Source organism: Amphiura filiformis, unplaced genomic scaffold, assembly GCF_039555335.1.
Source record: "Amphiura filiformis unplaced genomic scaffold, Afil_fr2py scaffold_30, whole genome shotgun sequence".
Lineage (NCBI taxonomy): Eukaryota > Metazoa > Echinodermata > Ophiuroidea > Amphilepidida > Amphiuridae > Amphiura > Amphiura filiformis.
The window spans coordinates 776,680-793,254 of record NW_027305494.1 but is presented as its reverse complement, the minus strand read 5'-3'; the positions used below and the strand labels follow the sequence as shown (position 1 = coordinate 793,254).

The 16,575-nt window shown below is 37.3% G+C and overlaps 2 protein-coding genes across 2 annotated transcripts in view; both read left to right on the top strand.

The window, feature by feature from the left end:
- LOC140143858 (utrophin-like) overlaps positions 1 to 8,523 on the top strand; it is a 61,225-nt gene extending 52,702 nt beyond the window's left edge. The window contains exons 9-11 of the mRNA XM_072165671.1: positions 330 to 420; positions 4,361 to 4,599; positions 8,509 to 8,523. Coding sequence (XP_072021772.1) covers positions 330 to 420; positions 4,361 to 4,599; positions 8,509 to 8,523 — 345 coding nt within the window. The remainder of the gene's footprint in view (positions 1 to 329; positions 421 to 4,360; positions 4,600 to 8,508) is intronic.
- Positions 8,524 to 8,721: 198 nt separating this feature from the next.
- LOC140143866 (dystrophin-like) overlaps positions 8,722 to 16,575 on the top strand; it is a 404,491-nt gene continuing 396,637 nt past the window's right edge. The window contains exons 1-6 of the mRNA XM_072165677.1: positions 8,722 to 8,884; positions 10,631 to 10,969; positions 11,281 to 11,368; positions 12,657 to 12,898; positions 13,427 to 13,756; positions 14,414 to 14,629. Of these exons, the coding sequence (XP_072021778.1) occupies positions 8,864 to 8,884; positions 10,631 to 10,969; positions 11,281 to 11,368; positions 12,657 to 12,898; positions 13,427 to 13,756; positions 14,414 to 14,629 (1,236 nt within the window). The 5' untranslated portion in view covers positions 8,722 to 8,863. The remainder of the gene's footprint in view (positions 8,885 to 10,630; positions 10,970 to 11,280; positions 11,369 to 12,656; positions 12,899 to 13,426; positions 13,757 to 14,413; positions 14,630 to 16,575) is intronic.

Here is a 16,575-nt window from a genome sequence, read left to right as displayed (position 1 = left end):
ACTGGAAATTTCATTTCAGCACAGACAACAGTTGTGGCGTTACATTACAGTCAAAAATGACGGAAAACCAATATTTGATCAATAAATCAATAACTACTTGCTTTGAGTTGCTGAATTTTCAGTACAGTAGTTGTAGTCCTTGCCCTATAATATACATATCTTACTTGTCACCAATGTGCTATAATTTTGAGAAAAATGCAAAATAGACCAAAAATTGACCAGGGGTGTAGTACCCCTTAATGGTTAGATGACCAGGTTAAATAAGAAAGTAAAAGGAAGAGCATTTACATTGTTTGTGACTTGTTGAGTTTGTGTTTTCAATTTTGTAGAGACTTCAAGAGGATCTAGAGACACAACAAATGCAGGTCAACTCCTTGACTCATATGGTGGTAGTAGTTGATGAAAACAGCCCTGAAAATAGTAAGTCTTTGAAATAGGCTATTACAATTAAAACTTGCACCCCTTTCCCCCTGCGGAAGTTGACACTGAATTGTCAATTCCAGTTGAACCATATGATCAATGCAGATGACAGTTTTTATGTTTTATGTCTAAATCCATCACAAAAATGGACAATTTTGAAATCCAATTGGATTTTACAGAATGTGTCTCCTATTTAGGGAAGTTTGTTTGAAATTCCAACATTTTCTGTACCTTTTAAATTGGATTTAGCTGAAAATGGTTGGGTTTGAAATGACTTAAACTGTTAGCTAAAATGGCTAAAACTAAAAATTTGGCTGGAATTCCAAAATCTTCCTCAGTGTGGTGTTCAGGAAACGGTTCAGACTTAACACCAAAGTAAGCAAAATTTTAGTTTGTAAAGTGCAACAGAAATAAGGTTTAAAACAGTCCTACTTCTACACAAATGTTTTAACTATGTTTGACCTGGTTTGTAGTTCTGTTAATGAAGGATGATGTGGTAACAAACCAAAAAGATTGATGAAGCCCTATACACTAACTTATGCTGGTTTCATACTTTTAGCCGCTTGCTGCTCAGTGGCATGATGCAGACAAGTGCAAGCGGAGCGGCACACCGCTGAGCGGCAGCGGCATGACTCTGAAAGCCATTCTTGCCGCTCAGCTCCGCTCCAAAATCGTATTTTGTTCTCATACGTGAGAGTGGCACCGCTCCGAGTTGACTTTAATTCAACTCCCAGCGGTGCTGCCGCGGCGGCAAAGCGGTAGAGTGATCGATAGATCGGCTTGCTGCGGTTCAGATAAAATCATCTTCAGAGTGGCAAAGCGGCAGGAAAGTATGAAACCAGCATTAGGTTGGTACTCTATCTTCCCCATCTGTAATGAAACCAAAGGGGGACTATAACAAAACATAATCACCATTTTGATTCCCTGGAAGTCTTAGTTTTGTTTGAAAGGTTCCATTAATCTTTTGGTGTGTTAATTATACTTTTCATTAGAGGATATCATTCTGGTTGATATTTTTTCTGCATAAAATTTAGAATTCAAACCTTAACAGCAACTATTGCCACATGATTTCACCACACAAGATGTATACATAACCGAATGATATCAATCTATAATACACCAGGCACAAAAAGAAACTCGTCAGTTATATTCATCCTTGTTGTTCAAAAACTTGATAAGTTTGGATTATTCTGAAATATACATTTTGTTAATTGAACTTTGCTTTCTTATTTGACACCCTGTTTGTGAAAAATGAACAAGAATTGACCAAGATATGCGCCTCCAAAGTCTCAAACCCCAAAATCAAAAGTTGCATTTTCAACGATTTTCAATGGGAACGCATCGTTGTATTGCACACAAGCACCACGGGCCAATCAATAAAGTACACAGTGTAACAGGCACAATTGAATCGTTAAAATTGCAACTTTTCATTTTGGGGTTTGAGAGTTTGGAGGCGCATATCTTGGTCAATTCTTGCTCAATGTTCACGAACAGGGTGTCAAATGTGAAAGAAAAGTCCAATTAACAAAATGTATATTTCAGAATAATCCAAAATTATCAAGTTATTGAACAGCAAGGATGAATATAACTGACAAGTTTCTTTTTGTGCCTGGTGTAGATAAAATTCCAGCACCCTCCTTCCTACAACCTATTACACTGTTTACAAAACATCTCTTAGAAGTTATCTGTGGTATGTAGCTTCCCTTTACACAGAAACTATGTTATAAATGTTCTGTTTACATTAGGTAAACCTCTTGTGCCTGTGTGTATATAAAGTCAACTACTAGACTAGCTATGAATTATGTATAATCTACAGTACTTATTTTCTTAGAGAGTTTGATTTGTAGCCCGTTGAAGAGGTGTTTATAGAATCATTATTAACCAAAATACTCTCATCCGCAATGGTGTAGTTCGATAAGCTCCATTTGAAAAGCACAGCTCATAATTTGACTTGATGTTGTGGGGGATGAGTTTTTGTATCCAACATATTCAAAGGTCATTTGCTGAGTGTATGAATGTATTAAGGTTAACCCCCTGAGTACTACCTGCCAATCTAACATTGCCTTTGATTGGTCATTTATGTGATATCTTCACTTTAATCACCAATCAGAATGGAGCTTTGCAAATAATTCACCCCAATTTTTTTTGTGTGGAGAAATTATTCTAACAATGTTGGTGATTGGTCCAATTGATAATGAAAACTTCTTTTGGACCAATAGGCAGGTAGTTCTCATAGGGTTAAAGAACTGTGCACTTATGGATGAGCATGTTTGAGATGTCAGTGAATGTGTTTATTCAATAAAACATTATTTGCTCTAGGATTCCTCTAAGTGCTATTCTGCAGACAAAAACTAGGATTTGTGCTCCATCTGTTTTTGCTTATGCAAATTACTGCTTTTGATTGGTCAAAATTCCCCAATCCTGGATATTTGATACCAGAAGGAAATATCACATCATATGCATATATCACCAGGAGGTGGGGCGGTCAGCCGCCCTTCCCCCTTGCAAAAAGGTACACTTTTCAGAGAAAAAATATTCCAAGCTCAAGAAGGTCCAAATTAGAAAGAAAAATTAATGAAGCAACCACTTTTTCATGTTTAACTTTTCAAGATAGCCGGAAACAACCATTTTCAGTACATATTTTGCATTTAAATGAATTTATTTTTTGGAAATCTTGCTAGGGGCCTGCATATGATATTGGTGTCTGAAGGTGCATACTGATGTCAAAGGTCGTTTTGGATAAACTTGTCAAACCAGTTGAAAGTGTCAAATTGGTTTGTCTCATCTCACTTTGGCAAAAATAACTATAATGAAGGAAGCCTTCATCAGTGGTGATGTCAAAGTCACTGCAGAAGAACATTTGAAGTCAAGTTGATTAATAGTTGGAACCTCACCAACAAGGGTCATTGGTTGAAACTTGTGGTTTGAGAAATGACTTGTTTGACAAATTGAGCTGAAAATAGAAATGATAAACTGAAAAAATATAGGCTCTAGGCCTAATTATATCATGTACGTAATTTATGGTGTATGGTAGTTGCAGTTGGAATGAAATAATCACCTACTACATTCCAGTTGACAAGTGAGTTTAACAAACCATTAGGTGTGTTTAGATGGTAGCCTACTTTCGAATGTAACTTACAAGCGAGCCAGCAATTGAATTATGCTACAAGCGAGTGTGTGTCCACACAGGACTTACTTGTAAGCCAACTCAAAAGTAAGAGTGACCTTCACTGGTAAATTATACCATGATTATGCACAATCACAATAGGATTGGATCATCAAGGTCATGCTTACATGTGAGATACATGCAAGTATTGTTCACACTGCCCTTACATTCTAATGTAGTTCGCTACATGTAAGATATCTTACATGTAAAATCATTGAAAGTAACTTGCATGTAGCTACATGCGAGTGCGTTTAGACGGCACTACTTGTAAGTTTACATTCAAAAGTACTTACCAGCGACTTTATCAAGAAAATGTTGGTAGACATAATTTTGAGATAAAAGGGCACTATAAGATAGTACTATGAACTTATTTTGTCAAACTTTTGAACTTGGCTTTTAGAGTCATTTGTTGTGATGCTCTTATTATACAAATATTGAATGTTTATGAGTACAATGGTAAGAATATTTTCATAAAGTGAAATATGGACTGTTCCATTCAATAAGGCTTTGCAGAGTTGAAAGGAACAGTTCATATTCACTGAATGAAAATATTTACTTTGAAGGAATAAAAACACTCAATTTGTTTTATATAATTCGTATATAAATTTCTTTTCTTCCATTTGATTTCATAAATCATCAGGACAACATAAAAGAAAACAAATATTTAAACTATTAAATGTTACTGTATTCCACATTGGAACTGGTTGTATATTTATGACAAAGAATTAAAATAATATAAAGCCAACCTTTATTTTTTTTCTTCCATCACATCAGCCACAGAAGTCCTTGAAGAGCAACTCACCAACCTGGGTGAGCGATGGGCTAATGTCTGCCAATGGACAGAGCAGAGATGGGCCATGCTGCAAGAGGTTCTCGTTCACTGGCAGACCTTCTCACAGGAGCAGGTCAAGTTTGACGACTGGCTGGCAGAAAAAGAGAACGTCTTAGCTAAGATGAGATTACAGGATATCACAAACACTGATGAGGCCATGGAAAGGATTAAACAGCTGAAGGTAAGATTATTTTTCAAGATGTGTGGTCTATTTTGGAGGTGTGAGGGCCCTACCTAATATATAGTTGATAGTGAGTTCAATAGGCTATCTGTATAAACTAGTTAGTATAGACATGGACTTTTATCTATTTGTTTATGAAATCACGAAGCTAGAGAGTATAGTATGCAACCTTGTTTAGTGAATGAATGTTTTCAGTCCTCACCCTTTCTGTCTCTCTTCTCATCTCTCTCCCACTCGCTCTCTTTCTCTCTCTGACTTACTGTCTCTCCCCTTCTCTCTCATTCTCTCACTGTAGCCTATTTGGGTTCCTCAAGGCAGTGACATCAGTATTTTGCTGCAGTTACTTCATACATGTACAGATGCACTGCATTTGATCACGCATAAACATGCAAATTTGTTCAGTCAACATGCCCACAAGAGCACGCACCAACGGCACTATTTTGAAGAAGCCAAATGCTCACATTATATCTCTCACTCTTACTCACTGCTCTTACTCACTGCTCTTCTCTCTCTTGCAGGGCTATTCCAGTCGAAAACCATACACCCCTATGGAAGACATGGCCTTAATCTTCCACAGGGGGAGTGTGAATTTTAAATGGGGTTACCTGAATGGGTGACTCCATTTGGAATCAACACACCCTGATTGGTATATATTAAGGTTATGTTTTCCGGAGGGGGGTGTGGTTTCAAATGGAATGGCCCATACTGTCGCTGTATCTCACTGCCTCTTTCTGATGCTTTCACTCGCTCATGTTATATCTATCTTACTTTTTCTCCTCACTCACATAAATGCTCTCTTCTCTTGCATTCTCTCCTCTGCTTCTCTCTCTCAATTTGAAGTTGTGAAGTTATAGTACATTAATGCTGTGCATTTTAGAAAAGATGTATTTATATCATTAGATGTTATGTGCAAAGTTGATGCATGTCATCCATTTTCATATCATTGTCCAACCTTCATCTAGTGTATTTATGTGGGCTATGTGCATTGCAAGTGATTGTAAAATATCTCATTGATATTGATGAAAGCGAATCCAGGTCTGGTTAGGCTGGGCTGAGAAGAGTAAGGTAGACTTTATACTTACAAAATGCATGTTTAGTAACCGGTCTCTTTTCTCAAGTGGAAAAAACAATAGGATACAAAGAAAAATGTCAACTGAATACTGATGTCCAATTTATTTCAATAAAAAAAGACATGTTGATCAGCATACTTTATTACTCTATTAATCTGCTCAGAGCATTTCCTAATTTTCAAGAAAATGCTTAACTAAATCACCTTACATACCAAGCTACATATTGCGTAAGACATGTACCAGATCTGGACCTAAGTGGGTCTGATGAACTCATCTACCAGGACACAGTTCTTTAACCCCAATCCCTTTATGCACTCATAGAATGACCTTTGAGTGTGTTGGGTACAAAAACTCATACTCAACAGCCAAAGGCCAAATTTTAGTCAAAGATTTTTAAATGAACGTTAATGGCCTGTGATTGGGAATGAGACCATTGGCCTATTCCAGTTGAAATACACACTCCCCTGGGGAAGATTTTGGAAGTATACATTTCAAAAGGAATGAACACATTGTGCTGTTCCATTTGAATTTCATACACCCTCTGAGAAAGATTCAACTTGAATCTTCCACAGAGAGAGGGTGAGTTTCAAATAGAGTTTGTTAATGTGCAAATTCCATTTGAAATTCATACTCCCCCTGTGGCAGATATTTCCAAATCTTCTACAGGGGGAGTGTGCATTTCAAATGGATTACCCCATTTATGGTTGGTCCATAGTGTGTGTGAAGGTAGCCCCAATATCTTCCACAGAGGGAGTGTGAGTTTCAAATAGAGCTGGTTAATGTGCTAATTCCATTTGAAATTCATACTCCCCATGTGGAAGATATTTCCAAATCTTCTACAGGGGGAGTGTTTATTTCAAATGGATCACCCCATTTATGGCCAGTCCATAGTGTGTGTGAAGGTAGCCCCAATATGTGATTTGCACTATCTTGCTTTTCCTTTCCAGTTATATATGCTAGAAAGACAACAAAGTAGACAACAGAGGGTAATCATGTTATTGTGCATTAGTTTGCATCTTGCTCATTATCCAGCACTTTTGACCTTTGACCTTAAATGCATATTAATCTTGCATGTGATTTATTTTCTGGATGCTTTTTTTTTCTTGAGCTTTGAATTGTTACTGAATAAGGTGATTGTTTTTACACACACTGCTATGTCTTCAAATGTAATTCATGGATATGATCTGAGAATTCCAACATCTACCGATGTTTGCTTCAAATTCAAAAGTGACCTTTTTTTAGAGTCTTATAGCAGCGATCTAGCTTGCGACACCATCACGGCGTCTTCATTCAGTGTAGTGATGTTTACAATCCTCCGGTCACATGACCACCCATCAGCAGATCATTGTTGATGGTGGGCAGGTCATATCTGGCGTCCCTGTTTAGAGTACGGTAGGTTTTAGTGTCTTTATCTCTATGGCTGACACTTGACCACCCGATGTGACTGGAGGATTGTAAACATCACTACGCTGAATGAAGACACTGTGATGATGTCGCAAGCTACGTTGCTGCTAATCAAGACTCTGAAAAGGGAACTTTTGAGTAAATATCAAATATGACAGAGTACAATATCTGTATCCATGCTTTTCCATCTCTTTGGATGTAATACAGATTTTCACTGTCATCTGCACCATCAGTTGGGAAACAAATATTGGGCATCAGAAATATGGACGATTAAAAAAGTGAAATGATAGTAAATCCTCTCACTATTCCTAACTGGAAACATTATATTTGGCCTGTAAATATCATATTGACACTATGAAATGCTACAGAAAGAATAAAGAATATTGTCAGTCGGGATGCCACATGTCTTTGACAGAACACAATCCATAAGAAATCAATCATGATTGATGTGTTGCAATATAAACACACAACAAATGGCAAGTTAATCAGTGTTGCGGTTTTGGCCCAGCAGCCTCTTAATCGTATCACAGGTTGAAATCCCAGAATACCCCCAGCCGTGTGGTTGATTTCAGAACACAGTTTTAATGCTGCCACTTAATACAGCAAAGTATTAAATAATTCATCTTCTAACAGTGGTTTGGGCTTGGCAGTTTTGATATGTTGATAATTGCTGGATCCTGAGGTGATTAAATATAATAGAATTATTATGGAGGGGGGTGGGGGTAACACAAGTATCTAAGCTTGAAGCAGGGATAGTTCCAACTTCTTGGGCATGTTTAAATTTCTTTCATCACAACATTTATAATGCATGCGTTTTTATGGTAATATATTCTCTGAGATAATTACATATGCATTTTGTTGAAATGTATGCACACTTGGTTTTATCACTTGAATTGAAACAATTATCACTCTCAAATGGAGGATAAATTATGTTAGAAGAGTTCAGTAGTCCAATGTGATATATATCATGTGCTGCCCAGTGTTAATTTATTTACTTTAAAGAGGAAGCCCACCAGAGCAGTTCTTCTGGGGTAAACTAAACCTGTCTGGTTATCAAATTAATCAGTGACAAGGTTATCTCTGAATTTTACAGGTGCTAATTGATGCAATATCATTAAAACATCAATTAGCACATGTCAAAGTTAGAAATAACCTTGTCACTGATTAATTTGATAACCAGGCAGGTTTAATTCACCTCAGAAGAACTGCTGTGATAGGGCTTCCTCTTTAATATTGATCTAGTATTTACATTTTAGCATACATATCTGTTTTGAATAGTCATTAGCTTACAGTATTGTATTTACCTTAATTAGTGGACCAACCTAATTGCTGATTACAAATATGTCAAATAAAATAATTATCAATACAAAGAATACATAAGACAGCTTTTGAATATATGGCATTTTACATCTGAACTTTTCATGTTTTCTTAAAGTCAACCAAAGACTAAAGACACATCTATGTGCCAAATGAATATCTCCATAAGCTACTTACAAATAGGATATAAATAGATGTGAATGTTTAAGTAGGTCACCCTAGTAGGTCAGAGTTGATATGTTATCAAACCTTACATCATATTTGTTGGATTTAAGATTCAAATCACATCTTTTTGTTTACATTTACTTCAGCTACTGGAGCAAGAGTTGGAGTTGCAGCATAAGGAATTTGGTAAGCTTAACGGCAGCGCACAGAATCTGGTGACACATCTTGATCAGGATAACCTAGCCATTGACGACATCAGGAGCAGGTTGGACGAGTTCTCACAGAGGTGGGATAGTATTGTACAGCAGATGGAGGCACATTCTAAAGCAGTGAGTAATCTAGCAAAATTGAAATTCTTACTAAAATCATATTGTATCAAATTTGATATCTCAAAACTTACAGTGATAAGAACTATGGGTAACTCATGAACTTACTACCTGTATCTGCAAAGTAAATATCTCAAAATAAGTAACTAATCCCCCTTAAATAATGGCCATTATTCAAAAACGGGCTATTGTATTACAAATCTGTAAAATGCGTTGGAGGCAGAATTTATTTCTGCGCATTTTGACACCTCATTTGATATGATAGCCCAGAAAACAATAAAACACCGGTGAATTTAATGTAGTGAGGTCCAGATTTGAAAGCTGTACTTACAACATTACAAAAACACTCAGATATCATTGCACAGATTTACTTCCATTATACCGAATACAAATCAATAGAAATTACTGCAACTTTCAAATCCTGGGTTACATTGATTTAAATGTACGCTGTGACGTCTATATTTAGTCAATTGCTACAAATGAGGTGTCAAAATGTGCAGAAATTCTGCTTCCAACACATTTTACAGATTTGTAATACAATTGCCTGTTTTTAATTAATGGCCATTATTTAAGGGGGTTAGTTACTTTTTTGAGATGTTACAACAACAATACCAATAAATGATACCACTCCCAATTGTTATGTAACTTATTAGGCTCAGCACCCAAGTCAAGTAAATGTGTCCATGAACATGGTCCAAAAACCATAATTCTGCCCATAAGGCACCAGAAACAAATTTGTTTGATCTTTGAATCGACCATCGATGTTGCTTCAATGCTTGTTATTAATGAAATAAGGACTATAATTAATCAGAATTAATGCTGAATTTATACTTTTCAATATCAATACAGGCAAATATTTGTATGTTATCATAATTAATAATGGCCAATTAATTGATTTTATGAATAATAAGGATTGACCAAGCATCGATGGTTGATCGAAAGATTGAACTAATTTGTTTCTATTGCCTAACCTGAACCCACATCCTAACCCCAAATCATTCAGTTGGGAGCTAGGTCCTCTTGTTTACAATGATGGAATATCTGTTTAGATAGATATGCTATTTGCTAAATACTTAACAAGTAAGTCTTAGTACAAGGAAGAGGAAAATTACAGGATTTACAGGACTTGTTCACTCTGTAATTTGTATTTATTTCAAAGATTTATATTCTACAACAACACAGATTTGAATCTAAAACTGCACAAGAGTTACAAGAATCCCTAAATAGATTTTATTTATTTATTTATTTATTTATTCTTTCTTTAGGCTGGGTAGCCCCTTCAATGTTAATACACTGATTTCCAAGGAGGTCCTGCAGCAAAAAGTACAAGATTCTTAAACAGTGATTAAAAACAATTTAAAATAGATTCATCAGGTTTGTTGGTAAACATTATAAAAAATTTCTTTTCTTTTTTTCAAAACCAAAACTTTTACTCACTATTGGCAGTTTTGTTTATCATGGTCAGTAGGCATCATCAGAATGGGTTGTTGACCAAATGTCATGAACAGAGAGGAGGCCCACTTCCTAAATCATGTGTATGATTCTCCCTGGCTGATAATATGTCCTTTTCAGTTGGGATACGTATAATTGGAAGTAAGGATATACAACCATCATTCTGATTATGCCTGCCAACCATGATAGGCCAAACTATCAATAGTGAGTAAAAGTTTCAACTTTGTGCAAAATAAATCTTTCATAAAATTACATGAATCCCATTTTTAATTGCTTCACACTTTTCCTTGATTTCAGATTGCTGATGCAGGAATCAACATCAGCGCAGTTCCTGTCACCGAATCCATCAAAACCAACACAACAACAACTACCTTTGAACAAGGTGGCCACAAGGTCACAGAGACAGTCATCGCTAAAACAATCCACAAAACCGTCCATATGTCACCCACCGAGTCGGCACCAACCGAGTCGGCTGCACAGAAGCGCCCTCATGAGGATAGTCCATTGAAGAAGCAGTTTGATGGTGAGCTGGGTAGTCTGGTGGCATGGATGGAGGATACTGAGAAGAAGTTATTGTCAACACAAGATCCGTCCCCTGATGATCCTAACCTAGAGGAACAGATGAAAACTTACAGTGTAAGTAAACTACTGGTATTTAATCTAATTTGTATCCATCGTGCAACACTCGGTATGTGTGCAGCAACACAAACAGACAGTTGGAAAACTGTCAAATTGTTCTTTTGGATAACATTATCAAGTAAACTGTGTCTTTCACTGTATATGCTACATACATGATGAGTATCTTCCATGATGGATACAAATGGGTTTTTTTTTTTGGGACTCTTTTGACATGCACAGTAACAAAAACCGAATATTTTCGCCAACGATAAGTCAAACAAACTTTATCTAGTGCCAGAAATGAACTTTGTTGTCTTTTGTATTAACAGACTCTAGAAAGAGATCTCCAGGAAAGACAGACCAGGGTGAAGAATGTATCAGAGCTGGGTGACAAGCTGATCAACATTACCCAAACAGGTGAGACATTTTGAATTTAAAATCAGGGATGCAAGTTTTCCAGAAATTTCCAGAGTTCCTGAAATTTGGCCATATAAAAAAATTTCGGAAATGTAAATAAAAAAACCTAAAAACATCACATTTTTTACATATTCGGAATTGGATGTTGGTATTTTGTCATAAAAAGAGCAACAACATTTTTTAGCGAGGTGGTGATAACCTATTCCCTGGGCAAGCTCCCAAATTGTTTGATGCCACCCATAAGAGCTCAGCAAAGGGCCAGTTCAATTGTCAGGAAATTACGCAATTACCCATCCCTGTAAAATACTGTAAGCTGTTTAAAGGTGGTGGTCAGATTTTTTCATAATTATTGTTTTTTATACCTCACATTGAGACATGTACCAAAATAATTCACAAGTTTGGAGATAAACTGCACTAGTGGCTTTGATATTAGAAGCAAAAATGTGTTTTGCAATGTTGTCAACAATGGTTATTTACATGTGTTGGAAACAATGCAAAAATATGCATTGTTTAGTCACATCAAAAACAAACAACTTAGAAATAGAGGACTGATATATTTTGCTTGATCATATCACATGTGTGTGTATAATCAGAGACTGAATTGAAATGACTAGTTTGTATCTGACTATCAACTCCACACAGCCTGTGCTTGGTTAGTAGCGCACAAAAGGATGGTTGATTCATCTGCTCCATTCATCTGAGAAAAGGTATTGCAGAAAATGGTGAAATATGATGGTACTTTTACAAGGGAAAAAAATCAACTCTTTTAGGCACTGTTGACATGATGCCTTCAGGAAAGAAAGTTTCATATCACTAAGACCTGACTTTTGAGACAGCTTGTATGTTTGAAGGTGCAAACCTATAACCATAGGGTACGCTGTTTTACCATTGCATTCAGAAATTTTAATCATCACAACAAATTATATACTAATCATTGCAGAGTTTCATTGACAGGGGATATCAAGACGAAACTGCACTACCAGATTCCTATTTGGGCTGCCTGCACAGGTACACCTTTGCCAAGGTATTTAGCTGGTACTGTGCAGTACCAGGGGAGTGCCAGTGTAGTACCAGTGCAGTACCGTTGCTGATGATCTTGTGCTGTAGCAGCATTGGTACTGTGTTGGTACTGTGTAGGTACTGTGTGTGTACCAGCCCGGTACCTTGGCGATGGTGTACCTGTGCAGGGGCCGCAATAGGAATCTTGTATTGGAGTATTTTTTGTTTCTGGCTCTGATTATATTATCTCTTGGGTAACACAAACTGCTTCATTCATTTCATTGTACAGATGGGGATTCATCAGAACCTATCCAATCAACACTGAGCAATCTAAAAGAACGCTGGGAGGATGTACGCGTACTCCTGGATGAACGTAAACGTACCCTGAATCACGCCACATTACGTAAGGAATTTGCGGACGAGTTGAAGCGACTTCAGGATGTTGTTGGTGGTGTTGAGAAGTGGCTAGCCGAGCAAGAGCCAGTTAGTGAAGATATTCAAGGAATCACAGAGCAACTTGATCAGTGCAAGGTATTTGGTTATTTTTATTGATCTACTTATAAAGAGGATTGGATTATTAATAAATCAGAATTTATCAAAGAGATTAGACCTAAAGAGGACTCCATCATGATTGCCTGTTGCATATGGAGGATAAAATTGTGCAGATTATTTCACCATGCAACCAGCAAACTTATAAAGTTATAAACTGATATAAAGTGAGCGCTTGTTTGTGTTTCGTGTGTATAAATCATTAAGCTGATAGCGCATGGTAAGCTGTACATTTGCAAACTGTCATAAAGCTCAAGCTCAAAGATGCAAGTTATCATTAAATTTTGAGCTCTTGCGGATAAAATAAATGCTGAAAGTACACTACTTTGGTTTGCATGCCTGACACACCAAGATCACAGATGTACCATAGTGTGACACATGGGGTATGAACCCAAAATGTACTTTGTGATTGGTTGCTTTTGAAAAGATATTTGTCACTTTTACTGACTTAATATATGGAAAATGGGCAACTGCATACCACTTACAATGTATCTCCTTGTACTCGCACAGGCTAAGCAAACAGAACTGAATCCACACAGTAGCCGACTGGAACGACTTGCCCCACTCGCCAGGGAAGTCCAAGGTGATGATGCCACCATATCTCGTACTGCTCAGAAAGACCTCAAGAACATCCATGAATCATGGGATAATATCCACGAAAGTCTTGCTGAAAGAGAGAAGATGCTGAATAAAGCCTTAGAGAATGCTCCTCCAAAGCAATACTTGGATGCCATGAAGGCATTAACAGAATGGCTGGAGAAGGTGGAAGAGGTGCTGAAATCGGAAGAGTTCTTTGTCACTGAGCTGGATGATCTGGAGGAACAGTTGCAAGAATTTAAGGTAAAATATTATAGATTGAACTCAGATTTCCACTATTCCACTATACAGTGAGTGCCCCATCCTTCTGAAGGGACTTTCAAGGAGCAACATGGCACACTAGTTAAGTTCTTTGCCTTTAGGTTCAATTCCCTGCAGGACTCCCCCCCCTCCCCAATGAAAATACGCTCTCCCCATGGCTCACTAAAAGACAGGGCAGATGACCCATGATCAAAGTCGATTCCGATAAGCATAATAAGCCTTTGTTGGCTACACTTGCCTGTCCTGTAAATATGTCCCGACTAGCTATCTATGGCAACCCCCATCACCAGGTCACTTGTCGAAGTGTCAGCAGTATTAGCTCCTAGAATTCGGCTGTTAATGCCTAGTTATGCTTGACATATAAAATCAAAAATCAAAACTGTAGGTCCCATGTACAGAAAGTTATACCTGTACAAGTAGCTCAGGTTTGAAGAACAGGGTACTAACCTCTGACTGTCCAAATCGTAAGTACAGACATGGTATGCACCATATGAAGTGAACTGATTCTGATATCCACCAAAAACGGTGATACTTGTAGTCAAGGTAAAAGTCGCTTTACAAATTGATGTAGGCCCCTATGTAATCTGTTTGTATGCAGCATTTTGAGATTTAATTTGATATTTATTATTACCGTTTCAGGATCTTCAAAAGACCATCAAGGATCAGACGCCTAATTACGACTATGTCAACAAGACCGGCAAAGAACTTGCAAGCAACGCTACCATACCAGAGCAAGCCGAGAAACTTGAGCAAGATCTGACGCATCTTAGCAAGAGCTGGAATGATGTGACAGTCCTCTGTGAGGAGAGAAAAGCACAAGCAGAGAAGGCTATTGCTGAACTGGGTCCATGGCAGGTAGGTTACTAACATGGAAAATAAGTATTGAAAAATTAAATAGACTAGCGGTCACCCGTCTTTCGCGGTCAGAGTCTTCCGCGGTTGGTAAATGTTGTATATTTTGTGTACATGTAAATGTTTTATTTAATGTGATTAAAGGTATGAGAGGAGATTATCATTTAGAACTTAGAAGTATAATATTTAGTATATTTTCAATATAAATCAATGGCTTGAAATTGCAATTAGATCATGATCGAAGCAAGTCTTCTTGTCACCATATCATATCCACTGTGAGAAGTCTTGCCCCTGTGGGATGCTGGCGGCTCTGATATTTAAGATTTTTATGCATTTGTTTCTACAGTACTTTTGAGCCCATTTTGGACAAATTTGTTGTACCTTTTAGCTCATTTTTTATAATTTTCATCCAAGTTTGTCCCCACCTTGAAATGTACCTTGCTGCCCCGCCTCATGCAAAAGTCCTGGCTACATCACTGAGCAGATTAACACAATTTTATTCACATCCCTCTTGGCCCCCTGTGGTCTGCTGGGTGATCTGATATTTTAGATTTCTATGCATTTGTTGTACTTTTTATTTGTTAGCCCATTTTGGATAAATTTGTCGTACTCTTACCACTGTGCAGCTGTGTTTTTCTTAACCATGATCTGTTCATATGGGAAGTCTCAGTGAAATTGTTCAAAAGTCACCCATTTGGGTTACCAACAGGTTTGGCAACCCTGATTAATTTGTCCTTCAAAAGTTTCACTTACAAACTAATTCAATAAACAAACACTCTACTGTTGACTATAGGTTCTCCATAAAAACACAGAATACATGCTGATGTTGATAAATTAGTTGAATAATTAATTGAGTTTCTACTGTGTCATGTAATAGTTGAGACTACAGGCATACTTCTACTGTGTCATGTAATAGTTGAGACTACAGGCATAATATCCTCACACATGAGGCTATGTCACCATTAGTGTATTGTGTTGGCGTGAAAAGTTTTAGGATGCAGGTGCTCTGGTAGTGGCTTTGAAACTAATTAACATAATTTGACACCCTTAACGTAAACAAAAACAAAATTGGACGTTTTATTGGGGTGCGGACAACTTTACTCTACATAGCGCAAAAATCCGTTTTCGAAATAATGTAAAGCGAGAAGTTTTTAGCCTTACCAAGTCGCCAAACTCAGTAATTTATTATAGATTATTGGACAAAAATCGTATCATTGTGCTTACCATTGTGATTCAGTAGTGAATCATAGTTGCTATCAATTCTGTGTAGTGGAAATATTTCAAGAGATTGCGTCAAGGTAGCCCATTGCTACATATCCCAGTACTTAGCGGCACAAAGATGTATCTATTTCATCTACATAGCCCAGTACTCAGCGGCACAAAGACATATCTCCATTAGCTACCATATGAATGATTGCATCTACATAGCCCAATACTCAGCGACACAAAGACGTATCTCCATTAGCTGCCATATGAATGATTGCATCTACATAGCCCAGTACTCAGTGACACAAAGAGGTATCTCCATTAGCTGCCATATGAATGATTGCATCTACATAGCCCAATACTCAGCGGCACAAAGATGTATCTCCATTAGCTACCATATGAATGATTGCATCTACATAGCCCAGTACTCAGCGACACAAAGATGTATCTCCATTAGCTGCCATATGAATGATTGCATCTACATAGCCCAGTACTCAGTGACACAAAGATGTATCTCCATTAGCTGCCATATGAATGATTGCATCTACATAGCCCAGTACTCAGTGACACAAAGATGTATCTCCATTAGCTACCATATGAATGATTGCATCTACATAGCCCAGTACTCAGTGACACAAAGATATATCTCCATTAGCTACCATATGAATGATTGCATCTACATAGCCCAATACTCAGCGACACAAAGACGTATCTCCATTAGCTGCCATATGAATGATTGCATC